The 26,425-nt window shown below is 43.9% G+C and overlaps 2 protein-coding genes and 1 long non-coding RNA gene across 7 annotated transcripts in view; 1 reads left to right on the top strand and 2 right to left on the bottom strand.

Annotated features, from left to right (window-relative positions):
* LOC114674471 (uncharacterized) overlaps positions 1-3,810 on the bottom strand; it is a 125,618-nt gene extending 121,808 nt beyond the window's left edge. The window contains exon 1 of one of the 2 annotated variants that reach the window (XR_013411994.1): positions 2,620-3,810. This is a non-coding gene — a long non-coding RNA (uncharacterized LOC114674471). The remainder of the gene's footprint in view (positions 1-2,619) is intronic. The other variant, XR_013411995.1, reaches the window with a different exon arrangement.
* LOC144338148 (uncharacterized) lies at positions 337-3,824 on the bottom strand. 4 transcript variants are annotated; one of them, XM_077986610.1, is made up of 2 exons: positions 1,796-3,824; positions 337-533 (listed from the first exon to the last, which is right to left on the bottom strand). In XM_077986610.1, the coding sequence occupies exon 1, from the start codon at positions 3,764-3,766 to the stop codon at positions 2,630-2,632; it is 1,137 nt and encodes a 378-aa protein (XP_077842736.1). In that variant the 5' UTR covers positions 3,767-3,824; the 3' UTR covers positions 337-533; positions 1,796-2,629. The 4 variants fall into 4 exon arrangements, with proteins under 4 accessions (XP_077842736.1, XP_077842737.1, XP_077842739.1 ...); XM_077986611.1 differs by having other exon boundaries at positions 337-509; positions 1,819-3,772; XM_077986613.1 differs by lacking the exon at positions 337-533 and adding an exon at positions 1,344-1,650 and having other exon boundaries at positions 2,470-3,820.
* On the top strand, positions 3,552-26,150 carry ZKSCAN2 (zinc finger with KRAB and SCAN domains 2). The gene is made up of 7 exons (XM_001099539.5): positions 3,552-4,658; positions 6,008-6,194; positions 8,265-8,356; positions 9,020-9,146; positions 14,007-14,690; positions 17,892-18,383; positions 21,465-26,150. Exons 1-7 carry the CDS (start codon positions 4,260-4,262, stop codon positions 22,385-22,387), a joined length of 2,904 nt encoding a protein of 967 aa, XP_001099539.2. The 5' UTR covers positions 3,552-4,259; the 3' UTR covers positions 22,388-26,150.
* The last annotated feature ends 275 nt before the right edge of the window (positions 26,151-26,425 follow it).

Below are 26,425 nucleotides of genomic sequence, written 5' to 3'. Positions count from 1 at the left end.
CACCATATCTGGCATTAAATAGGTCCTCAGTATTATTTAAAAAGAAAAATGAGCTGTGTATGGATGCTGATACAACCCCTGGCATATACGAGGTGCCCCACTGATTCTCTCTGCCCCACCCTCAGCTAATGCCTGTTACGTACATGCTATCCTAAGTTTCCGGGGCTAAAATTGGCTCAATTTTTAACATTTGGGAAAGAAGTGATTAGGTTGTGTGTTCTAATAAGCTATCTACCTCCCAGAATAAGGATTTTTGTTTTGCCCACTGACATACATGTAGCCGAACTGGTGTCCAGGCCACTCGTCGCCTGAAAGCCAAAAACTCAAAAGACAAGCTTTGGTGAACGTAAAGTTAGCTTTATTCAAGAAACCAGCAACCTGCAAAAGGCAGTGCACTAGCGTTCAAAGACCACCTTTCTCAGTTGTGCCTCTAGATCCAGGAATTTTAAGGAAAATTAGGAGAAATAATGATCAAAACATTCTTGTGGGCCAGGGGCAGTGGCTCATGCCTGTAATCCCAGCAATTTGGGAGGCTGAGGCAGGTGGATCACTTGAGGTCAGGAGTTCGAGACCATCCTGGCCAACATAGTGAAACGCCATCTCTACTAAAAATACAAAATTAGCTAGGTGCAGAGGCGCACACCTGTAGTCCCAGCTACTCAGGAGGCAGAGGCTGCAGTGAACCAAGATCACTGCACTCCAGGCTGGGCGACGGACCAAGACTGTCTCAAAAAACAAAACAAAACAAAAAACATTCTCGTCAATCATGCACAGTCTCAGATGGGCAGTTAATCATTACTTTCTTGGTCAACGCCTTGTGACTAGATTGTGCAGGGACCATCAGCCCGTTCCCAGAGCTGCTGGTCTGTGTGTTTTATCTGTTGAAGAAGGTCCTGTTTTTGCTGTGACTGTTTTTAGTGAATAATTTACAAAGTCAGGCAAAACAATAATTATACTCAAGCAAGCTTTTCTCTAACATACAGTCAGTACTGCTGTTACCCGTTGCAGGGCCTAGGGGACTTAGCTGGACGCCTACCTGGCTTTTGTTACCCAATGCAATGCCTCCATGACATAGCTAAATGCCTACTCAGATTTAACTCTGCTTATTTTTAGAAAACAGGATGTCTGTGGTCATAGGTTCCTTCTTAGCTTACTCCACCTCTCAAGAACCTCTAGCTTCATCCTCATCCAACTTCAGTACTAAATGATATTCCCATTGGCGCCATGACAGTTGACAATCACCATCATGACCCGAAAAGGACAAAAAAACAGGTTAGCTCCTTGATTCCAGGAAAATCTACCTCCCTTCCCAAGAAAAAACATGAATATTCCTCCTCCTATTCTTTTTATTTTTTTATTTTTTATTTTTTTAGAGACAGGGTCTTGCCATGTTGCCCAAGCTGGTCCCCAATTCCCGGGCTCAAGCGTTCCTTCTGCCTCCTTGCCTTGCTCTTAATGCCCAGCCCCTTCATTAAGGACACCTGAGGACTAAGCTCTGATTTGTATGTTTTTTGTTTTCTGTTTTTTGACCCAGTCTCAATTTGTCACCCAAGCTGGAGTGTGGTGGCACTATCTCGGGCACTATCTCGGCTCACTGTAACCTCTGCCTCCCGGGTTCAGGCGATTCTCACACCTCAGCCTCCCGAGCAGCTGGAATCACAGGTGTGTACCACCACGCCCAGTTAATTTTTGTATTTTTAGTAGAGACAGGGTTTCACCATGTTGGCCAGGCTGGTCTTGAACTTCTCACCTCAAGTGATCCACCTGCCTTGGCCTCCCAAAATGTTGGGATTACAGGCGTGAGCCACCACGCCCGGCCTAAACTCTGATTTTCTAAATCCTGCCCAAATTCCTATCTAAGGGATCTGGGGAGTCATGCCCTACAAACCATAAATATTCATCAGATGGGCTTTATTTAACCCTATATATGATGACTTACTTTCCAATCTGACTCTGGCATAACATTACGTGACAAAGAAGAAAGTCAAAATATTTTACCCCAAAACATGTTTCTTTGCCCTATTTTGCAATTTCTTCCATAAAGGACAGCATTTTCCCCCAAAACCTATCCTTTGTGGGGGAAAATGTGCCTCTGTAAAGAACATCTATTAACATAGCTACATCTTTTTTTTCCAGGCCTTCCCAATCCTAAACAGATTAACTAAAAGTCTAACACCTTTTGAAGATCTGAATAGGAAACATTTATCATCTATTGTCTCTAAAGGCAGCCACCATAAGACTTCAAAAGAACTTTGGTCTCCACTTTTATCTTAACCTGTACATTTCCTTTCTATCAATCCCAGGTCTTTAGACAAACTCAACCAATTGTCAAGTACAAAATGTTTAAATTTACCTATAGCCTGGAAGCCCCCACCCCGACCCCCACCCCTTTGAGTTGTTCTGCCTTCCTGGACCAAACCCATGTATTTCTTTAATGTACTTGATTGATGTCTCATGCCTCCCTAAAACGTAAAAAAACAAGCTGCACCCCGACCACCTTTGACACATGTTCTCAGGCCCTCCTGAGGGCTGTGTCACGGGCCACGGTGACTCGTATTTGGTCCAGAATAAATCTCTTCAAATATTTCAGTTTTACTTTTCGTCAACACTCCCTATTACCTGTAACTTCTCAGTTTTCAAGAGCTGAGAGCTTGACTCGCGAGCTACGCTTCCACTTCTCCAATTCCATGGCCACTGAAGGCTGAACGGCCTGACACTCACACTTGGTCTCATGCGCTAGCTCTGCAACAAGGGACAGACAAAAGCCCCTTGGGGAGAAACCAGCACCCCCTGGTGACACTGTTGCCTCTGCCAAGCGCGCAAAGCGCAGCCTGGCACATAGTAGGTGCTCGAGAGGGAAAGCCAGTCTATGAAATCGGGGACAGGGGCAGCACCATGAGGGGGCAAGCTCGGGCCTGGATGGCGGAACGCTGGCCCCGAGACCCCTCTGCCCCCTTCTCCTCAGGCTCGACCACATCCACCTCCCCAACGCCAGGGGCAACAAGAAAGCACTGAGCTGGGACAGCGCCAGGAAAGACCTGGAGCCACGCACAGATCCCTCCGCCGGCAAAGGCAAAGGCCACACGTGCGCCTCCGCCAGGGCAAGAAAGTCCCACGGAGTCTGGTGACCCACTCCAGCCGCGACCGCGGCCCTGGTCCAGGAACACGGCCCAAATCCCTCCGCCGCAACTCCGTGTCCCTCCGCCAGCAACACGAGTCCGCGCTCCCGTGCTCTTCTTCCCCGGCAGCCAGGCCTCGGTGGCGGCAACTCCGCCTCAGAGAGGTCCCGCCACCGCCTGGATTCTCCGCCTGAAGCGGCACTCGCCTCCCGCTCCCATACTGTTCGCGATGGCAGGTGCCCTAGAGTCCCTCTGTGTCCCTCCGCTCCGGGAGGACCCTCGGCGCCCAGTCGCCGCGCAGCGCGCTCTCGCGAGAGTCCTCCACACGGGCCCCCTCCCCCAGCCCCTCGCCCGCGAGGACGCCTCGCGCGGGCCCCGCGGCGCTTGGTGGCAGGCGGCGCATGCGTGGCTGCGGCTCCCAGCGCCCCCCGCGCTCTCCGCGGGCCGAGTGGACGAGGCCGAACGCGAGGAGGCGGCCGCTGCCCCCTGCGAGGCCTAGCTTCGGCCTGCGGCTCTTCTCCGTTCCGAGCGGAACGGTTTTTGTGGCCTTTCCTCAGTGGGCAGAGGTTTCCTGAGGACGGTTGGGGCCGTAGTGGGCCCGAAAGAGCCCGGCGCCGCTCTCGGACTCCGCCAGGCCCCAGGGGCATCCGCAGCGGCCCGGGGATGCTGCCGTGACCCGAGCCCGGACTCTGGCGCCGGGCGGGGCCTGCACATCCGGCCCCACCCACTCGGGGCCTCGCCTCTCGGAGCCCGACCCTGGAGTAGCGGACACACCCCCTCCTGGCCCGGCTGTCCGCCTCCGCCCAGCCTTTCCTCAACCAGCTTCATTTTTCTACCAGTCCTCCAGCCTCCCGGTTTCCGACTTTGCACTAAGAGGGATGCACCCTGGAAAACCACATTGCGGGGTCACATCTTGTTTGGAGAAGAGGCCGGGCTTTTGCATCTTAGGGTATACATTCACCTTTTCAAGGGCCTGGCATAGATTTGATTAATCAGCCTGGAATACCCTGTTCCTGCTGACCTGGCCGTTTTTACCTCCCTACCTTACCACACTCCCAGGAAGATTAAGCAGGGAGCGCTTGGCGTCTTCTTTGGGTCCCCACCTTGAGCTAGACGTGAAATTGACCCCTGGGCTGCAGCATGGCTGTAGCCCTCGACTCTCAGATCGACTCGCCCCTGGAGGTTGAGGGATGCCTAATAATGAAGATGGAAAAGGACCCCGAGTGGGCATCAGAGCCCATTCTGGAAGGATCGGATGGCTGTGAGACCTTCCGCAAATGCTTCAGGCAATTCTGTTACGAGGATGTGACCGGACCCCATGAAGCTTTCAGTAAACTCTGGGAACTTTGCTGCCGGTGGCTGAAGCCAGAAATGCGTTCCAAGGAGCAAATACTTGAGCTGCTGGTGATTGAGCAGTTTCTCACCATTTTACCCGAGAAGATTCAGGCTTGGGCACAGAAGCAGTGTCCGCAAAGTGGAGAGGAAGCGGTGGCCCTGGTAGTGCATTTGGAAAAAGAGACTGGAAGACTAAGGCAGCAGGTGAGAGAGGATTTTCCAAATTTTTGTACTTAGAAAAAATGGAATGGGAAAGGCATGTGGGCAGGATGTATTGTAGAAAGAAGTGCTTTTCAGAGAAAGATAAATGGTACTAATAAAAGACCCTGTAAGGGGATATTTTCACTTTAAGTGAATCCACTTAAAAGGGGATCAGAGTTTCATATGAAATACAAAAGTAAAAGCTTTGGTTGAAATATTACCTTGCAATGGAAACCAGACATTATTCACCTAAGCATTTATCGTCGTCATTGGCATAATGTTTGCAACAAAACAATATAAGAGAACAATATGGTTTTGCGTCATAGAGGTTCACTTTCGCATTTTGATCAAAAAAGGCTATTCTGTTCCCCCTTTAAAAAAAAATAAATAAATAAAAAGACTTCATTCGTTATCCCAGAGCTGTCTCCAAGCATTTACTGTTCCACTCAGTGTCTTCTGAAGTGCTCTCATGCTGTCATTTCTGTCACTCTCCTCCAGTCTAACTGCCACATCTTCATTTCTCAGTGGCTTGCATGCTCTTCTAGTTGTTCTTCAACCTCCCTTTCATGAACCTCGTGAAATCCTGCAGTATTTGCAAGATTTGCAGTTTCACCTTGCACCGGACTTGCATTGTGTATAGATCTATCAGCAGTTTCCTGTGTTCGTCAGGGATAGACAGATAGATGTGGATATTAATTTTGGAAGTTTTCATTTCACTAGTGAATATATTCATGTCCTGGTAACTTTTACTTCTTTGCGAATTTAACAAATATAAAGAGTCAAGTAATATCTATTCTAGCAACAAGGAGGCTCTTTCACTCCTGACAGATTTCCCCCTCTGTTTAGTAATAAAGATTACTCTGGCTGGGCGTGGTGGCTCACATTTGTAATCCCAGCACCTTGGGAGGCTGAGGCGGATTGATCACCTGAGGTCAGGAATTCGAGACCAGCCTGACCAACATAGTGAAACCCCATCTCTACTAAAAAAATACAAAGTTAGCCAGGTGTATTGGTGCATGCCTGTAATACCAGCTACTTGGGAGGCTGAGGCAGGAGAATTGCTTGAACCTGGGAGGTGGAGGTTGCAGTGAGCCAAGATGGTGCCATTGCACTCTAGCCTGGGCAACAAGAGCGAAACTCTGTTTCAGAAAAAAGAATGCTCTTCTGTTACCTTACACCCAGACTGCTGGACAGTACTCTTAGCCCAGCGCTCTCAGATACTCCATTGGGGATGGAGTGGAATTTTCATTCCTTCTCATGTCTCTGTCCTTCTTTGATGTCTTTCCTAGGAGAATTTCGCCCTGATATGGGCCTGTTTTACTCCCTCTTATGGTATTGACTTCATTTCTCAGGTCAGCAGTCCCGTGCACCCGGAGAAGCATGCCCTACTTGGAGCAGCGTGGGAGGTAGCAGACTTCCAGCCAGAGCAGGTGGAGACCCAACCCAGGGTGGTGTCTCGGGAGGAAGCTGGAAGCCTCCACTCAGTACACCAGGAACAGCTGAACCGAAAGCGAGAACGTCGGCCCTTACCGAAGAATGGTAAGAGGGAAGACTTGGAGCATGCCCAGTGCAGAGGCTGAGGCAGATTTCCATGGTACCCCCAACGCCGTGAATGCCCAGTGGAGGGCCTCCCAGATACATATTCAAAATAGAGTATTTAAGGAGAAAGATTTCATTCACTTCAAGAATTAGGAACATGTGCAATATAAGTGAAAAGGTATCATAAAGTTGGAAACTGAGTCTGGGAAGCATGGGAAAACCCAGTCTCTACAAAATTGCAAAAAAAAAAAAAAAAAAAAAAATTAGCCGAGTGTGATGGCATGCACCTGTGGTCTCAGCTACTCAGAAGACTGAGTCAGGAGGATTGCTTGAGCCCAGGAGGTTGAGGCTGCAGTGAGCCGTGATCACACCACTGTATTCCAGCCTGGGTGACAGAGCGAGACCGTGTCTCAAAAAAAAAAAAAAAAAAAAAAAAAAGATCCAAACTGGGGAAACAGATTGCCTGGACCAGCTAAGAGATCTTGTGGTGGTATTTAAACTCTCCACAGCTAGACACAGTGACTCACATCATAATCCCAACATTTTGGGAGGCCGAGGCCCTACAGTAATCTTGTGTTTTTCAGTCCTGCCATGTGTATGTGCTCTTGGCTGACTAAACAAGTCAAAAAGCTGTTTGAAAGGGAACAAGACATTTGTGTTTGAAGTTTGACTCACAAGGCATCACAGAAGTGGCATACGAGAGGGTTAAACAGTTAAGACTTTGCAGAGGAGGGACCGCTGACATTCATAGCTGCCCTGCACATTAATGAATCAGGTCAAATACTAGGAAATGAATACCTTGTCCTTCCCAGTCCACAGTGATCTCTCTATCTCCTGAACTGTGGCTTCATCTCAGGCTTAAAGAGAGGAAGGGAAACATCACTGGACCTGCCGTCAGAAGTCTTCTGTTTATATCTTGTCTCTGCCACCCTCTGTCTGTGAACTTGGGCAAATAATATGAAAAGGAACATGAATGCACAGAGACTAAGAGCTTAGGCTTTAGAGGCAGACAGACCTCGATTCAAAACCTAGCTCTGCCATTTTTTTTTTTTTTAATGTATGAGGCCTTGGTCAGGATACTTCTCAGACTTTCCACTCTCTCATCTTTATTTTATTTTATTTTATTTTTTCTTTGAGGTGGAGTCTTGCTCCAGGTTAGAGTGCAATGGCACGATCTCGACTCACCGCAACCTCCACCTCGCAGGTTCAAGCGATTCTCGTGCCTCAGTCTCCTGAGTAGCTGGGATTACAGGCGTGTGCCATCACACCTGGCTAATTTTTGTGTTTTTAGTAGAGACGGGGTTTCACCATGTTGGCCAGGGTGCTCTTGAACTCCTGATGTCAGGTGATCTGCCCGCCTTGGCCTCCCAAAGTGCTGGAATTACAGGCGTGACCCACTGCGCCCAGTCCTCTCATCTTTAAAAGGGAAGTAACAAGGCCATTAGTGCAGATTAAATGAGGCAGCGTAAAGGAGCCAGTGCATAATAGTGCTCAATAAATGTTAGTTTCCTTTCCCCCAGAATGGCACAATTATTTTTAAACCTCAAGTATGTCTGACTTATACAGCTCTTCACTGAGAGGCAAGATTCAGTACTACTATACTTTTTTATGCCTCCCCAAATTTATATTATGATGGAATGCATTGCAAATGTCCATGGTTGAGAGAGAGAGACTGTGAGAGAGAGAGAGAGGGAGGAAGGGAAAGGAAGGGAAACAGAAGAGGGGCGAAGGGAAGGAGGGGAGGAACCACAGCCATAGTCTCACACTGAGACGTGAGTGGGACGTGAGCATTGGCGGTGCCCTTTCAATCAGATGTGTGCTCTCCAGTTCCCACAGTCCTTACCTGGCCCCCTTCATCTTGTACTTTACTTGCTTACCCCCAGAAAGAATTTGAGGTTATGATCCCAGCTTTAGGGTACTGTGGTTCTGGGCATTGTTCTCAACTCACAGAGAAAATGGTGAATTTATATTTGTTGGTGTTTCAATACATACTCTTCTCTTAAAACGAGAGACAGCGTGAATTAAAGGGTCGAAGCCCAGATTACTAATCGTTTCTTTCTATTCTTACAGCTCGACCTTCTCCCTGGGTTCCTGCCCTTGCTGATGAATGGAATACCCTAGATCAGGAAGTGACAACCACACGGCTTCCTGCTGGGTCCCAGGTACATTGTAATTGTCTTTTTTTTTCTTTGAGATGGAGTCTCACTCTGTCACCCACGCTGGAGTACAGTGGCACGATACCAGCTCACTGCAACCACCTCTGCCTCCCGGGTTCAAGCGATTCTCCTCCCTCAGCCTCCTGAGTAGCTGAGACCGCAGGTGCATGCCACCACACCTGGCTAAGTTTTCATATTTTTAGTAGAGACGGGGTTTCACCATGTTGCCCAGGCTGGTCTCAAACTCCTGACTTCAAGTGACCCGCCCACTCCGGCCTCCCAAAGTGCTGAGATTACAGGTGTGGGCCACCATGCCCTGCCATAATTGTCTTCTCTGGCCTTCCTTACTAGGGTATTTAGGCACAATGCTTTTCTGTGCCTTCACTGTCCTCAAATTTTTATACTCTCCACAAGAGACTTTTTCCCCGTTACTCCTTTTCCCAAAAAGATGGGACCCAGTCTTCTGAGTAATGAGACTCCTTGCTGGATCATCTTGCTTATCTTGTCATCTTATGATTCTTTCTCTTCTGCTTCATTTGGCACAAACTATCCACTTGTTCGTCGATTTCAGTTCTTATTTAGGGTCCTTCTCTGCCTCATCCATGATTGTTCATCCTTTGAAGACCTGTGCAGTTATCTTGGTAGTCATTGGTGTTAGTGTCATTACAGGAACCAGTGAAAGATGTCCACGTGGCCAGAGGCTTTTCCTACAAAAAGAGTGTGCATCAGATTCCTGCCCACAGGGACCTCTACCAGGATTTCAGGAAGGAGAATGTTGGGAACATGGTCTCCCTGGGTAAGGATTCCTTCCCTTTCCAAATATAAGACTTGGGGCTTTCTAATGTATTCATTTCTACTGATTGGAAGATAGTCAGATATAAATGTTAACACTTAAAGGATCTCTAAGGATTGTGCAGTGTAATTACTTAGCCAGGTTCTCTTCCCTCACCCATTCCTTCTTCCAGTAAAAAAAATAATAATAATTTAGTGATTAAAACATTGGAGAGGAGTTACATATGAATGTCATATTTGTATTATATAAAATGGTATAGTACAGTAAATGGTATTATTCCATAGGAAACTGAGGCTTAGAGAGCTTAAGGAACTTCCCCTGATCAAAAAGTGAAGAAAGCAATGTAGCTAGGATTCAAATTACGACATGTTCATCTCTTTTGTATTGTAAGCTGGCACATTCTCAATTTGCTTTCTGTTCTTAACAGCTCTTTCCTATTAACCTCACCAAAATGTCTTCAGAAGTTGTTTTTTTAAATGAAATACGTTATTAATGAAATATTTTGTTTTCAATAAATACTTATGAAAATGTATCTGTACCAATAATTTTCAAATGTGAAGTCACAGATTATCTTTCCCCTTCATGTAACAGAAGAGTGGATCTCAATCTCTTTTGAGGAGAAAGACATCTTTGATGTGTCTCAGGACCACAAAGCTCTATAAGAAGCTATAAGGCTTTTTTTGCCCACCCACCCTCAACCTCCTTAAGCAAAACAAGTCAATTTTATTTCTTTGATGTATATATTTGTGGGTTCCTGTAAGTTTTTGTTTGGAAATTAGGTTCTTCTACCTAATTTTTTTTGGCTTTACTGGGGTACAAATAAATGTAATGTTTATTAAATATATGCAAATAAGGCCAAGCACAGTGGCTCATGCCTGTAATCCCAGCACTTTGGGAAGTGAAAGCAGACGGATCACTTGAGGTCAGGAATTCAACACCAGCCTGACCAACATGGTGAAGCCCCATCTCTACTAAAAATACAAAATTAGCTGGACATGGTGGAACATGCCTGTAATCCCAGCTACTTGGGAGGCTGAGGCAGGAGAATAGCTTGAACCCAGGAGGCGGAGATTACGGTGAGCTGAGATCACACCATTGCACTCCAGCATGGGCAACAAGATCGAAACTCCATCTCAAAAAATATATATATGTATATATATGCAAATAAAATTGTGTATATTTAAGAATATCATATTGCAACTTGATGATTTTTTGTACATATACGTTGTAAAATAATAACCACGTTTGAGTTAACACATCCATCACCTTACATGGTTATGTACTTGTGTGTTGAGAACACTTAAGATCTACACTCTCAGTAAATTTCAGGTATACACTATAATATTATTAACTGTAACCATCATGCTGGATAATTAGAATTTATTAATCATATAACTGAAAGCTTATACCCTTTGACCAACATCTCCTCTTACCTAAGCCTCTGGCAACCACTGTTCTCTTCTCGCTTTCTCTTAAGTTCAGCATTTTAGATTCCACATGTAAGTGAGATCATATTTGTCTTCCTCTCTCTGGTTTATTTCACTTAGCACAATGCCCTCCAAGTTCATCTGTGTTGTCACAAATGGCAGGATTTCCTTTTGGTTTTTTTTTGGTTTTTTTTTGAGACAGGGTCTTACTCTCACCCAGGCTGGAGTGCAGTGGTGTAATCTCGGCTCACTGCAACCTCTGCCTCCCAGGTTCAAGCAGTTCTCCTGCCTCAGCCTCCCAAGTAGCTGGGACTACAGGTGCATGCCACCATGCCTGGCTAATTTTTGTATTTTTAGTAGAGACGGGGTTTCACTATGTTGACCAGGCTGGTCTCGAACTCCTGACCTTGTAATCCACCTACCTTGGCCTCCCAAAGTGCTGGGATTATAGGCATTGAGCCACTGCGCCCAGGCTTCTCCTTTTTTATGACTGACTAGTACTCCATTATATATATTTTTTCCTGTATTTTCATATTTTCAGTATTCATTTGTCAGCAGATTCTTGGGTTGTTTCCATGTCTGGACTATTGTGAATAGTCCAGTGACTATTCACTGTGAACTGTGAACACAGGAGTATGGCTATCTCTTCAAGATGCTGATTTTGTCTCCTTGGGGTATATACCATAAGTGGGATTGCTGGATCATATTGTAGTTCTGATATTTTGAGGAGCCTCCCTAATGTTTTCCATAATGGCTGTACCTGTTTACATTCCCACCAGTAGTGCACGACGATTCCCTTTTCTCCAAAACCTTGTTATTTGTCTTTTTTTAATTGACAGATAATTGTATATATTTATAGGGTACAATGTGATGTTTTGATACATGTTTACATTGGGGAATGATTAAATCAAGCTAATTAACAAATCCATCACCTCAGCGTGGCGTAGTGGCTCATGCCTGTAATCCCAGCATTTTGGGAGTCCAAGGTGGGTGGATTACAAGGTCAGGAGTTCAAGACAAGCCTGGCCAACATAGTGAAACCCCGTCTCTACTGAAAATACAAAAATTATCCGGGCGTGGCAGTGTGCACCTGTAGTCCCAGCTACTCGGGAGGCTGAGGCAGGAGAATTGCTTGAACCCAGGAGGCGGAGGTTGCAGTGAGCCGAGATCCTGCCACTGCACTCCAACCTGAGGGACAGAGGGAGAATTTGTCTTAAAAAAAAAAAAAATTATCACTTTACATACTTATTTTCCCATGGTGAAAATATCTAAAATCTACTCTTTTAGACCAGTCACAGTGGCTCATGCCTGTCATCTCAGCACTTTTGGAAGCCAAGGCAGGTGGATCACCTGAGGTCAGGAGTTTGAGACCAGCCTAGCCAACGTGACAAAACAACATCTCTACTAAAAATACAAAAATTAGCTGGGTGTGGTGGTGGGCACCTGTAATCCCAGCTACTTGGGAGGCTGAGGCAGGAGAATCGCTTGAACCCAGGAGGCATAGGCAAGTTGAGATCGTGCCACCACATTCCAGCCTGGGTGACAGAGCGAGACTCTGCCTCAAAAATAAAAGAAAATCTACTCTTTTAGCAATTTTGAAATAGACAAAGCATTACTACATATTATAGTCACTATGTAATAGATTACTAAATCTGTATAATAGATTACTAAAGTTTATTCCTCCCATCTAACTGAAATTTTGTACCCTTTGATCAAATCTCCACTTTCCCCATTCCTCCTTCCTTCTCCCCCAGCTTCTGGTAACCATCTTCTACTCTCTACTTCTATGAGTTGGACATTTTTAGATCCTGCCAAGAAAGTGAGATCATGTGATATATGTCTTTTCTGTGCCTGGCTTACCTTAGTTAACATATGTCCTCCATGTTCATCCATGTTGTTGCAAAAGGCAGAATTTTCTTAAGGCGGAATAGTATTCTTTTGTGTATATAGACCACATTTTCTTTATCCATTCAGCCTCCTGGTTGCTTCCGTATCTTAGCTATATGTGAATAATGCTGCAGTGGTAGTGCCTCTTTGGCCTACTAATTTTAATATTTTTGCATATATACCCAGTAGCAGGATTGCTGGATCATATGGTAATTGTATTTTTAGTTCTCTATGGAACCTCTGTACTGTTTTCCATAATGACTTCCCAATTCACAACTCCGCCAACAATATTCAGAGGTTTCATTTTCTTCTCACCAACACTTCTTATTTTTGTCTCCTTGATGATACCCATTCTGAAAGGTATGAAGTGATATTTCATTGTGGCTTCGATTTGCATTTCCCTGATGATTAGCGATGTTGAGCACCTTTTCCTGTACGTATTTGCCATTTGTATGTCTACTTTGGGAAGATGTCTATTCATGTCTTTGGCTTATTTTTTAATGAGATTGTTTGGTTTGTTGTTGTTATTTTGCTATTGAATTGTAGGAGTTCCTTATATATTTTAGATATTGACCCCTTAGCAGATGAGTGGTTTGCAAATCTTCTATTCCATAGATTTTTTCATCACTTTGTTGACTTTTTGTTGTTGTTGTTTTGGATTAGATTTTTTTTGCTGTACGAAGCTTTGTAGTTTGATATGGTCCCACTCATTTATTTTTGCTTTCATTGCCTGTGCTTTGATGTCATATCCAAAAAAATTATTGCCAAGACCACTGTCAAGGAGCTTTGTCCCCTGTGTTTTCTTCTAGGAGATTTATGGTTTCAGGTCTTACATTTAAGGCTTAATCCATTTTGAGTTCAGTTTTGTGAGTCGTGTAAGAGAGGGGTCCAGTTTCATTCTTTTGCATCTGGATATCCAGTTTTCCCAGCACCATTTGTTGAAAAGATGACTTTTTCCTAGTACTCTTGGCACTCTGTCAAAGATTATTTAGCCATACATGCATGGATTGCTTTCTGGGCTCTCTATTCCGTTCCACTGGTCTTTGTGTCTGTTTTCATACCAGTACCATACTGTTTTGATTACTATAGATTTGTAATACAGTTTAACAAAAAATTCTTGACTTCTCATCTCTTGTAGTCCCAGTACATATATATGTATGTATGTTGGGGTGGGCATGGAGGGGAATGTGGGGAAAATACTCACTTTATTTTACAAGTAACAAATACTGAGTAGAAGCATACCCTGAACCTAACACAACATTGGCTACTGAGAGGGAATCAAAGATTAAAAATGTATATTCTTACCCTTAAAGGTTTTCTTTTAAGAACTAGCTACGAAAAGAAATGGTACATACATGAGAAGTAAAATGATCATGTAAGTTAGTAGGTGTTTGTACCAAGGAAGTCATGTAAAAATAAATGTGCAGTGTCACAGCTGAGAAAGGTTTGGGTGTGAACAAGTGGCCCAGGAGAGCATGTGACAGCAGAAGATTGAGGCATGCAGTAATGACTTATATGTCTACCATGAAATATGTTTCTTTTACTATAGGAAGTACGGCGTCTACATCTAACAAGATAACCCGGTTGGAACAGAGAAGGGAGCCATGGACTCTAGGTCTGCATTCCTCTAACAAGAGAAGTATCCTACGAAGCAACTACGTCAAGGAAAAGTCAGTTCATGCTATTCAGGTCCCTGCAAGGAGTACAGGAAAAACATGGAGAGAGCAGCAGCAGTGGGGTTTAGAAGATGAAAAGATAGCAGGTGTCCACTGGAGCTATGAGGAAACAAAGACTTTCCTGGCAATTCTCAAAGAGTCTCGCTTTTATGAAACACTTCAGGCCTGTCCCCGAAATAGCCAGGTGTATGGTGCTGTGGCTGAATGGTTGCGAGAATGTGGCTTCCTTCGAACCCCAGAACAGTGTCGAACCAAGTTCAAAAGTCTCCAGAAAAGCTATCGAAAGGTGAGAAATGGCCACATGCTAGAACCCTGCGCCTTCTTTGAGGACATGGATGCTTTGTTGAACCCTGCAGCCCATGCTTCGTCCACTGATAAGCCAAAGGAGATGATACCTCTCCCCAGACTGAAGAGAATTGCCATCAGTGGTAAGGAACACATCAGCTTGGTGGAGGAGGAGGAAGCTGCAGAAGATTCTGATGGTGATGAAATGGGCGTTGAATTTATCCGCAAGTCTGAAATCCATGGTGCCCCTGTCTTATTTCAGAACCTCAGTGGTAAGAATTGTGCTTTGTTTCTCTTGTAAGAAAACAGATGTGTGATCTTGTGGAAAAAGGAGTAGACCAGAAGTGACCAAACCCAGGGGGGTGCTGTCACACACACCTCACCACTTTCACTGTGGTGTGGTCACATCACTGAAGTACTCTCAAGTGCTTGCTGCTACCCCTATTGCAGTCAGAGAGTAACAGCTCCGAGCGGCCATGGAGGAATCGTTTTCACTTTAGAGCACAGCATGGATTTTGAGTGTTTGGGTCCTCATGGAAGGAAGACAAATGGAGTTAAAGGGTGCTAAGGATCTAGTATTATCTGATAATTGGCATAAAGCAATCAATTGTATTGGATTATAATAAGTCAAGCATGCATTATTACATTATCTAAAATAACCAGTACAAAATTATGTAACAGTTTCAACAGGTTTTCATTAAAAATGAAATAAACGTGTTTTGCGTAATCTAAAATTAGAAGACAAGAAAGAAGAGAAAAAAGAATACAAAATAGATGAGTCAGATGGAAAAAAATAAGATATAAATCCAAATATATAGTTAATTCCAAACTTAAAGGACTAAGATTATCAGACATTAATTGCTTTTAAGAGAGTCATCTTAAATATAATACAGAGACATTAAAATTAAAAAGGCAGACAAATACACCATGCAAAAGAGAGCTGATATTAAATACTTCGTGACTGAGAGAGGCAGAATTAAATCACCAGTTAATAACTGTGCGACAGTAGACGCATCATGTAACTACTTTGAGTTTCAATTTTCTCATCTGTAAAATATGACAAAGAATACCTCATAGGGCCACATTTTCTTAATCCAGTCTGTCACTGATGGACATTTGGGTTGGTTGCAAGTCTTTGCTATTGTGAATAGTGCTGCAATAAACATACGTGTGCATGTGTCTTTATAGCAGCATGATTTATAATCCTTTGGGTATATATACCCAGTAATGGGATGGCTGGGTCAAATGGTATTGCTAGTTCTAGATCCTTGAGGAATCGCCACACTGTCTTCCACAATGATTGAACTAGTTTACAGTCCCACCAACAGTGTAAAAGTGTTCCTATTTCTCCACATCCTCTCCAGCACCTGTTGTTTCCTGACTTTTTAATGATTGCCATTCTTACTGGTGTGAGATGGTATCTCATTGTGGTTTCGATTTGCATTTCTCTGATGGCTAGTGATGATGAGCATTTTTTCATGTGTCTGTTGGCTGCATAAATGTCTTCTTTTGAGAAGTGTCTGTTGATATCCTTTGCCCACTTTTTGATGGGGTTCTTTGTTTTTTTCATGTAAATTTGTTTGAGTTCTGGTGGGAACTGAACAATGAGATCACTTGGACGTAGTAAGGGGAACATCATACACACTGGGGCCTGTTGTGGGGTGGGGGAGCGGGGAGGGATAACATTAGGAGATATACCTAATGTAAATGACGAGTTAATGGGTGCAGCACACCAACATGGCACATGTATACATATGTAACAAACCTGCACGTTGTGTACATGTACCCTAGAACATAAAATATAATTTAAAAAAAGAAAAAGAATACCTCATAGGGTTGTTATTAGTGTTAAATAGAATAATGTAAATGAAGGCACTGTGAAAATACTAAAATACAATACAGCATTGCCTGGTATCACTGTTGTTAGTAATGTTTCTTTACTCCAGCTAGAGATAAATTCGTTTTTTTTTTTTTTTTTTTTTTGAGATGGTGTCTTATTCTGTCGCCCAGGCTGGAGTGCAGTGGCGCAATCTCGGCTCACTGCAACCTCCTCCTCCTGGGTGGGTTCAAGCAATTCTCCTGCCTCAGCCTCCTAAGTAGCTGGGATTACAGGCGCCCACCACCACACCTGGCTGATTTTTGTATTTTTAGTAGAGACGGGGTTTCACCATGTTGGTCAAGCTGGTCTCAAACTCCCAATCTCAAATGATCCACCCACCTCGACCTCCCAGAGTGCTGGGATTACAGGCATGAGCCACCGCACCCAGCCTATAAATTCTTACATAGGATGGAAAAGTAAATCAGGCTAGGGAATGTATTCATGACTAAACCCATTCAAAAGAAATATCTGGCTGGATGCGGTGGTTCATACCTGTAATTCTAGCACTTTAGGAGATTGAGGTGGAAGGATCCTTTGAGGCCAGGAGTTCTAGAGCAACTGGGCAACACAGCGAGACTCTTTCTCTACAGAAAATAAAACAATTAGCCAGGCATGGTGGCACACTCCTGTAGGCCCAGCTACTCAGGAGTCTGAAGCGAGAGGATCGCTTGAGCCCAGGAGTTCAAAGCTTCAGTGAGCCATGATTGTGCTGCTACAGTCCAGCCTGGGCAACAGAGTGAGATTATGTCTCAAAAAATAAAAAATAAACATCTGCTAAGATGGGAAGACACATTAGGCCTAGACAGGTCTCACCAATCTGAAAATCCATCAACATGAGGCTGGGACTCTTGGGGTGGTCTCAAATATGGGAATCCAGTCATAGGCCTGGAAGAGACCACCTAGTAAGATAGAGGATAGAGATTTTTTCCTACTATAGATTACAAGACATACAAAAAGTATGTTTTACAAATTATATTTAGATATGCCCTGAAAAGTTTTATTCTGCTATAAATGCAGAACATAGTCTTATCGTGCAGATCATTTCATCTCAAAGTAGAGGATTCAATGACATCCAAAAACTACTCTGAACATAGTTCTGCTCCTTAAGGAAGACTGGTTACAAAAGTGGTAGGAAATTTGAGGGGAAAACTTCCTATTGGAAATTCTAGTCATTATTCTTAACTGCTTTGGAAAGAGCCTTCTAGAGAACTAAATCGTGTAGTTAATCACCGTAGCAATGGCAGATTTGGGGAGTGCATTTTTATTCTTCCAAATAAGCTTTGAGATTAGTTTACCAATTTCAATTTTAAAAATCTGATTGGGATTTTGACTATAGATTCATATGAGAAATGATATCTGTACAACTGGAGTCTTCCTATTCATAAATGGTGTCTCGTCATTTTTTCTAGTTTTATGATATTACACATTTTTATATAGACCTCATTTCTTGCAAAGCTTATTCCTAGGCATATTGTAGTTCTTGTTGCCACTGTAAATGGAATTTTTTTTACCTCTATATTTCTTAATGTATATAGTATAGAGGCTACAGACTCCTTTTCTTTCTTACATTGTGAACTTTGTCCCCAAATGGCAGGTGTGCACTGGGGCTATGAAGAAACCAAGACTTTTCTTGATATCCTCCGTGAGACTCGGTTTTATGAAGCGCTTCAAGCCTGTCATCGGAAGAGCAAATTGTATGGGGCTGTAGCTGAACAACTTCGAGAGTGCGGCTTCCTCCGGACACCAGAACAGTGCCGAACCAAGTTCAAAAGCCTTCAGAAGAGTTACCGCAAGGTGAAAAATGGCCACATGCTAGAGTCCTGCGCGTTCTACAAGGAGATGGATGCCCTGATGAACTCTCGGGCACCTGCTCCTTTCCCCAGCACCCCAGAAGAAGTCTCATCACCTTCAAGGCAAGAAAGAGGGGGTATTGAGGTTGAACCCCAGGAACCTACAGGCTGGGAACCTGAAGAGACCTCACAGGAGGCAGTAATAGAAGACTCTTGCAGTGAGAGAATGAGCGAGGAGGAAATTATGCAAGAGCCAGAATTCCAAGAACCTCCAGGTCTGCTGCAGAGCCCAAATGGTAAGGTGCAAAACCAAAGAGTTTTAGTCCAAAAGAGGAGTAAGTGTGATTTACTGAAAAATCAGTAGATCTTGCACATAGCTCATGAATATTCCTTCATTCAACAAATATTTGAGTGCCTGTGCTACTTGAAGAACAGAGGATATAGCAGTGAATAAAACAGTTCCTGGCCAGGTTACAGGTTACACCTGTAACCCTAGCAGTTTGGGAAGTTGAGGCGGGTGGATCACCTGGGGTCAGGAGTTTGAGACCAGCCTGGCCAACATGGCGAAACCCTGTCTCTACTGAAAATACAAAAATTAGCTGGGTGTGGTGGCGGGCACCTGTGATTCCAGCTACTCAGAAGGCTGAGGCAGGAGAATCACTTGAAACCCAGGAGGCGCAGGTTGCAGTGAGCCGAGATTGTGCCATTGCACTCCAGCCTGGGTGACAGAGTGAGACTCCATCTGAAAAAAACAAACCAACCAAAAGTTCCTGTTTTCATGGTGCTTCTCTTCAAAGGAGGAACTCACTTTAGAGTGACTCAGTCCTTGGGTTCTCAGCCTTGGTTTTTGTTGGTATGGGTCAGACAGGGTTTTGTATCTCCTGGAAGTACTGTGGGGAAGAAAAACTTGGAATTACACATGAGAAAAATCTTGGATGAAGGAAGAGTGTCAGTAAGCACAAAAGAAGAACATCTTATAGTTATATGTGGTGTGCAAGACAAAAAAGAGAGGCAGAGACTAAATGAAAGACTTTATTCTGGTCCTGAGCTCCACCTGCATGTTTCCCACTGACTTAGGCCCTCGTGGGCCTGTCACTAGTAACTCAGGCTTAAGATGTTCAAAACTAACATCACCATCTTCCTTACCACACCATGGCTCTTCCCTGTGGGCTCCCGCCCTCATCCAGACTATCACATCTATCTGTCCCCTCTTCAGTTACCATTAGCCACTGTCTAGTTCAGTCTTCTCTCTCTCTTGCCTAGACTGTTGTAAAAGCCTCCAAACCAGTTTTCCCCACCCACACTCTTATTAAGGTTTCACAGCCATTTTTGATCTGAGCTTATCTTACTCTTCTAGTCTACATGTTAGTGTTTTCCTTCCTCAACTCTGTGCTTATTCAGAGCAGAACTACTGGCTATTTCCTACACACACCTCAAGCCCTTTCCCATCCAAACTTTAGCTTGCGATGTTCCCTCCACGTTGAATGTCCTTCGCTCTACATATCTCCATGTCTCACCTCCCATACTTTGTCTGTCTCTGTCTTATGGCACTGAGCACTTTAGATGTAAGATCTCACAGACATGGTGAGCTCCTGAAGGACAGGAGCTCCATCTTCCCATAACACTACATTAAGCCCCCCGGCAATCAGTTGAATGTGCAGGGTAATTCAGGACTAGTTTATTGAAGCAAATGACTCTAGCTTAGTATATATATGGGAAATGATAGTATGAAGGCTTGAATTAAGTCCTGTAGAACCCTGGCTTTGATAACTCTGGAAACAAAGTCCTTGTGAATCTTGTTTTTAAAGTGAGCTCCAGACATATCATCAAATTATCAAGCTTTCTCCAAGCCAACTGCTAGGCTGCGACTTCCTCCAAATCTCAGAATAACATTGTACTCAATCAGAAAACTTCAAAAGAAGTACTGACAGACCAGATGTGGTGTCCCACACCTGTAATTCTAACACTTTGGGAAGCCAAGGTGGGAGGATCGCTTGAATGCAGGAGTTCAAGACCAGCCTAGGCAACATAGACCCCATGTCTACAAAAAATAAAAAATTAGCTGGGAGTGGTGGTGTGCACCTGTAATCCCAGCAACTTGGGGGGTTGAGGTGGGATGATCACTTGAACCTGGGAGGTCAAGGCTGTGGTGAGCTATAATCATGCCACTGCACTCCAGCCTGGGTGACAAAAAAAGTACTAATAAGTGAAAGATGGAATTGTTAGGGCTTTTTACTTAAGTGACTAGATTGATTGATGGCTGCCCTCCTTTCCGCTTCCCATGCCACAGCCTCCGTACTTGGGATTGAGAGTTATCTGTGGTTTCCACTGAATGTATGGAAGGAAGGTAATGTTGAAACTGGCAATAGAAACAAGGCAGGAGAGCAGATGCTTCAGAACAAGGGTTTGGGAATCAAGTCAACCTGAATTGGGCCTAAGTTGCACAGCTTGTGAAATGTTTACGGATGAAATAATGTGATGTCTGGAATTGGCTGCAAAGTAGTCTGGATGGAGGGAGCAGGGAGTGTGTGGGAGTGGAAATGAAATGGGATTGGCCATGAATAGGTCATAGTTAAATGTAGGTAAGTGATTCATGGGAGTTCATTATACATACTGTTGTTGTCCAGACTTTTCTGTGTTTGAATTTTCCATAATAAGTTAATACAAAAATCACACAGTTCATAACTGACCAAGATGGGACCAGACCCAGAGCCGTGTAATTCCAAAGCTTGTCTCTCTTCACAAGGTCATGCTCTCTGTCCAGAAAACTTCACAGAAAATCTGGATCCAAGATGTAGTGAATGTGGGATGTAGATGAAAAGAGTGAGAAAATAATTCCAATTTGGGGAACAGTGAGAATTAAGATTTCAATTAGTGTGGTTTATAGGACAGCCTGAAAAATAAAGTGAGAAGAACATTTCAGAAGAAACAGGTACTCTTGGATGGGATACGATTAGATATGTAGAGGAATTTAGTTACTCAAGTCCCTCAAGGAACTTGGACTTGGTCAGAATCTAATCTGTAGATCAGTGTGATGTAGTGTGCTTTAGTATAGAGGTGAAATTATGAAAATAGGATGAATTAGAGTGGAACTTCAGGGAGATAAGCCAGGTTGCCCTCATGTTAATTGGGATATGGATGGGGAATGATGGTTTGGATTATAATGCAGGAACAATTTCTGAAGGCCTACTCTGTACTGGCTGTTATTGGCCTGTTTATGAATGGAAAGAAATACAGCAGAATGAATCAGGGAAGAGTCACATGGTCTGAGGTTAGAGAAGTGTATGGAGAGTAAACGGATCAAGCCTTGCAAGCCAGGTCGTTTATGGTTAACATCAGACTTGTATGAAATTTGTATTGTCTTTTGTTTTTTTCAGATTTTGAATTTGGAAATAGCATCAAGGAGGATCCAGCACAGGTAGTTTATAAGGACATGGAACAGCGTAGGGCATTAATAGAAAAGTCTAAAAGAGTTGTTTCCCAGAATACCGCCCCCAGCAAATATCACAAAAGGGAATGCATCTCAGGAAGACAATGGGAGAATCTTCAAGGAATTAGACAGGGAAAGCCGATGTCTCAGCCTAGAGATTTAGGGAAAGGCGTTGTGCATCAGAGGCCTTTTGTGGGGAAGAGACCCTACAGACTTCTCAAATACGGAGAAAGCTTTGGAAGGAGCGCTCGTCTGATGTGCCGGATGACCCACCACAAGGAGAATCCTTACAAGTGTGGTGTCTGTGGGAAGTGCTTTGGTAGGAGCAGGAGCCTGATCAGACACCAAAGAATCCACACAGGTGAAAAACCTTTTAAATGTCTTGACTGTGGAAAAAGCTTTAATGACTCCTCAAATTTTGGTGCCCACCAGAGAATCCACACAGGAGAGAAACCCTACAGATGCGGAGAGTGTGGAAAATGCTTTAGTCAGAGCTCTAGTCTTATTATACATCAGAGAACCCACACCGGTGAGAAGCCCTATCAGTGTGGAGAGTGTGGGAAAAGCTTCACCAACAGTTCTCATTTCAGCGCCCACCGGAGAGTTCACACTGGGGAGAATCCCTACAAATGTGTGGACTGTGAAAAAAGTTTCAGTAACTGTACAAGATTTCGAGAACATCGGAGAATACACACTGGAGAGAAACCCTATGGATGTGCCCAGTGTGGCAAACGTTTCAATAAGAGTTCTGTTCTTACCAAACATCGGGAAGTTCATGTGAGAGAAAAGCCTCTGCCACACCCTCCATCTCTGTATTGCCCTGAGAACCCACATAAGGGAAAGATTGATGAATTTAGGAAAACTTTTTGATGATGATCTTCTCTTCCTAAATGCCCCTTTAGCCATTTTACCCTAATCTCATCTTGGAAGCAATCTTTTCTTAGCTATGAAGTGTAATTCCCATCTTCATCCTGTTCTCACCTCTGCCTCTAACTTGATCAGTCTGTTCCTCTTCTTCTGTGTGTCTCGGCTTCTCCTTTAAGAATGTGGAGAAGATGTATTGTCCAAGTTCAGAATGAAATACTCCTCAGTACGTTGAGGCCACTGCAGATGGATTGCTAAGTCTGGCAACATTCAAGATCCTTCCATGTGGATGAGAGTTGTTTTCAAGGATATAAAAAATGCCAAAAGTTTTTTTGTTGTTGTTACCTACTCCATGAGATCCTGGATGCAACTTGATAACAGATTTTCACATTTAGGGAAAACTTTGAGGAGTCTGATCAGAACTACATCAAATCCATCTTGGTTTTGAAGAGATCCACAAAAGAAGAGTGAAGATTTTATAGCTTTCCTCAGAAGTCCGTTACAGTGTACCTTTTTTTGTGTCAAGAAGTTGATCCAAATAGCTAGGGCAGAATCCCTGTGTTGTTACTGAAGTCCTGTTACTAATGCCTTGCCCTACGTGGAGGTGAGAAGCAATTGATCACCCCTCATCCTTTTCTGTACCTGAAGACTTAAATCCCCTGGCTGCTGCTTCTCCGGTCTATAAGTAATGCCAGGTCCTTGTACTGTTTCTTGTAGCCCTGCACTTACCTCTCAGTTGCTCTGGGTGCGCCTGCCGACCTCTTCTGAACTACCGTGCCCTCCTCAGATGGAATAGGAGGCCTGTTCATGGTGTGTCTCACTAAAGTAAAGCAGGATTTCAGACACGTTCTAGTTCTATCCTCTAATTTCTCTGGCTCTTATTTAGAACATGACTGGTATGTTGGCATATTTTGTACCTCCTACCCCCACACTGCAGTATAATAATAGTGTTTCTAAAACTTTAAGGGGATAGGGAAGAGGTAATAGACACCTGAAACATTTCTAAGACCGGTTGTACTCCTTTGGCCTGCTGTAGATCAGATGGCCATCTCAGCTTAGATCAGTGCTCTCGGGGCTGGCTGTTAAATCTCCCAGTCTCTATTCCTGAGGCTTCTAGTCCCTGTTCACCGCATCAGAAACCTAACTGTAGTGCCCCAAGTAACTTATACAACCCTAGAGCTCACTGGGTGAAAAGTGGGAACATTCATAAAAACCTCAGTCCAGAAATCCAGAACACCATTTTTGTTTTCCTCATTTACCTGTTTTGTCTGAAAAATCTCTTTGAGAACCCCCAGCAGTAACCCAGTAAACACTGAAGGAAAAGTTCTGATGGGGGATGGTTAATTCACTTTTGAAGTTGCAGATAAAACCCAGAAATTTGATTTTCCAGGGCCAGTTGCTTCAGGATGGAGCTAGTGGTGTTTATTCCCTTAGTATGTAGGTAACCCAGGGTGGCTTTGCTTTGGCAAGGGAGAAGTCACAAGTTTAATGGAAAGGGAACTGGAGTCAGGGCTGTTTGTAAGTGATTATTTTGTTCTTATCTCTCCCTTTCCTTGTCAAATGGTCTTATTTGAAGCCATCTGGAAATGATACTGTTCCTTTTGGTATGTTTTCAATCTTTTGAAACTTGTTCAGCAAAGTACCTAGGAGGGTAGGTGCTGTACAAAGAAATCTAATTTTTGGTGCCAGAATGGGGCGTGGCCTGTTGGAAGGCAGGTGACTCAGGTAAACATTGATAAATGTTTCTGGTTTATGTTTGTTGGAAATGTTATGACTTTTCACATCTCAGTAGGTTGATTTTTCTGTGTCGTCTAAGTTAAAGATTTCTAATGCTAAGTACAGTTCCATGTTGGTAGTATGCATAGCACAGTAAGATGTGTGTGGTGCCAGTGGGCTTGTGTTTATATTGTATAGATGTTCTGGAATTCCAGCTCTAGAGAAGATGCACATTAATAGAAATAACCACTTAGTAATACGTACACAGGATTGATATTATATGGAAGCATGATTCAGGAAAGTAGATGACTTATTCATAAATATGAAGCACTGTTATATGTAAGGCCATGTTCTAGCCACAGTGAAGGATACAAAAAGGAAGGAAGGGGCATGGTGCCTGGGTTCAAGGAACTCACAGTTGATAGAGGAAGTATCACAGCAAAAGGGGGGACCACTTACACCATGGCAGCTACAGAGGGCCAGGAGCTCAGTCATGAGAACATCACCTTCACCTGCAGAAGAGTTTCGCTAGGTTGCCCAGAATCATATTCTGTACCTTCATCTCTCACCCTTCCCCAGTGGCAGGAAAGGGTCAAGAGCCTTTCCCTCTCTAGTGGGACAAACTGATTCTATTTAACTCTTATATGCCTGGGAGCAAGCTGAGGTGGAATTTGGGTTCCCCTACCTCTACTCCTAATTGTAAATGGGCTGTCTGGAAATGTGTTACATTAATTTGATGAACTTTGTTCTGAAGAAATGGAAGGTCTATCCCCCATTTTAGACCAACACTACTTGTCTCCCTGCATTTTATTTGTTTTCATCTGGTACATGTAAGTCAAAATGAATAATCATGTTCAGATCAATGTGTCTTTTAGATCATATAACATTGCCTTTATGAAGATTCATAGAAAAAGGTTTTTTTTATCTAGATCTCAGTACCAAGGAAAGCTCTGATCCTAAGCGCAGTATATATACACACACACACATCTACATATGCGTGTAGATCTGTATGTATGTATCACAAACACTGTGATTTTTATAACTTAAGCTGCTTTTTCTGTCTCTCTTCTGGCTGCTGGAAAGCTCAAGAAAACCTACAGCCCACCTCAGCCACCTACCCCAACCTATATTTATTTCATTTTGTCTTATTTCCTTGTAAATTGTGTCAAATCCTGTTTTTGAAAAACAGCATAGACAACTTTTCACTGTCATCTTATCAAAGGTATTTTGGAAACTGGGCTCGTATGTCCCACCTAGGCTTGCTTTGTTACTGCCACAGATACCTCCAGTTCTTACCAGTGATGTTATTAATGCATTCAACCTAATTCATTCATCTGGAAAGAAACAGTTTTTAAAAGAGGGAAACCTCACACACAAACGGCTCAGGGCAGCCTGCCTTGGTGGAATGAGTATGAGACCAGAAGCTGAAAGAGACAGTTTTAGTCTTGTCACTACTTAATGAGCGTTGTTTGATACATCATAGCCTCTCTGGGCCTTGGCGCCTCATCTGAAGAGAAGTTGAACTTGATTGCCAAGTTGCTGTGGCTCTAATGTTTCATGAGGCTGTGGAGCGTGATACAGATGCGGAAGACGTTAGAAGATCAGGCTGCCGGCCCAGCTCTCCTGTGCCTGCCGCATCTGGCCATACCAACTCCATCTCATGCTTCAGGAAAGGGAAGGGATGCTGTGACAGCAAAGTCAGCCCAGGAGCTTGTTTGGGAAGGAGAAAGGGCAAGTCCCTCATGATCCACAGCAGGCAGCCCCCCAAGCACCTCCATACCCAGTGGCCGGTAGGCTGAAGTGAAGGAAGCCTGTCAGGAGGTCTGGCTCCCGGTGACAGACAAGACTCAGCTGTGAGGAGCTGGGGCAGCCCTGACTAAAGGAGTGTCTGAGTAACTTGTGAAACTGGAAGCCTCTGCCTCTGAATGCATTCCAAGACCCGGAGCAAATAGATGTCGATTCATTGTTTTGTATCAGTGTTCACTTAGATGTCTTCTTGAAAACTTGTTCGTGGAATAAATGTCTAAAATAAATGGCTCCCATTGGTTTCTGCCATACTTTGAAGGGTGTCATTCTATTAAGGGAAAATATAATGTATCCAAAGAAGTTGATAAAAGCTGATCCTAGTAGCCAATGAAAAGAATTCCAGTCTCATTCGAGTTCACTGCTGTTGCCCGCAAGTAGCAGGGGTCTTTTGTGAGTCCACAGCTGTCTGTGGGCAGCAGTCCTCTGGTGGTTGTCCCTGCCATTGTCCCAGTAATGGTCGTCTCCAGTGCTAGGAGGGAATTAGCCTTGGATACACGTGCTGCCTGTGTTTCAGAGGCACTC

This window comes from Macaca mulatta, chromosome 20 (assembly GCF_049350105.2).
Source record: "Macaca mulatta isolate MMU2019108-1 chromosome 20, T2T-MMU8v2.0, whole genome shotgun sequence".
Classification (NCBI taxonomy): Eukaryota; Metazoa; Chordata; class Mammalia; order Primates; family Cercopithecidae; genus Macaca; species Macaca mulatta.
The sequence above is the reverse complement of the archived record's forward strand: the minus strand, read 5'-3'. Positions and strand labels throughout refer to the sequence as shown.

What these genes read in the sequence shown, in the direction of transcription:
- LOC144338148 (XM_077986610.1), bottom strand. Translation starts at nt 3,766, where the DNA reads ATGCCCCTGGGGCCTGGCGGAGTCCGAGAGCGGCGCCGGGCTCTTTCG.
- ZKSCAN2 (XM_001099539.5), top strand. Translation starts at nt 4,260, where the DNA reads ATGGCTGTAGCCCTCGACTCTCAGATCGACTCGCCCCTGGAGGTTGAG. An exon ending in TCGGCCCTTACCGAAGAATG is followed by an intron (nt 6,195 to 8,264) that starts GTAAGAGGGAAG and finishes CTATTCTTACAG; the next exon opens with CTCGACCTTCTCCCTGGGTT. An exon ending in CTTATTTCAGAACCTCAGTG is followed by an intron (nt 14,691 to 17,891) that starts GTAAGAATTGTG and finishes CCCAAATGGCAG; the next exon opens with GTGTGCACTGGGGCTATGAA.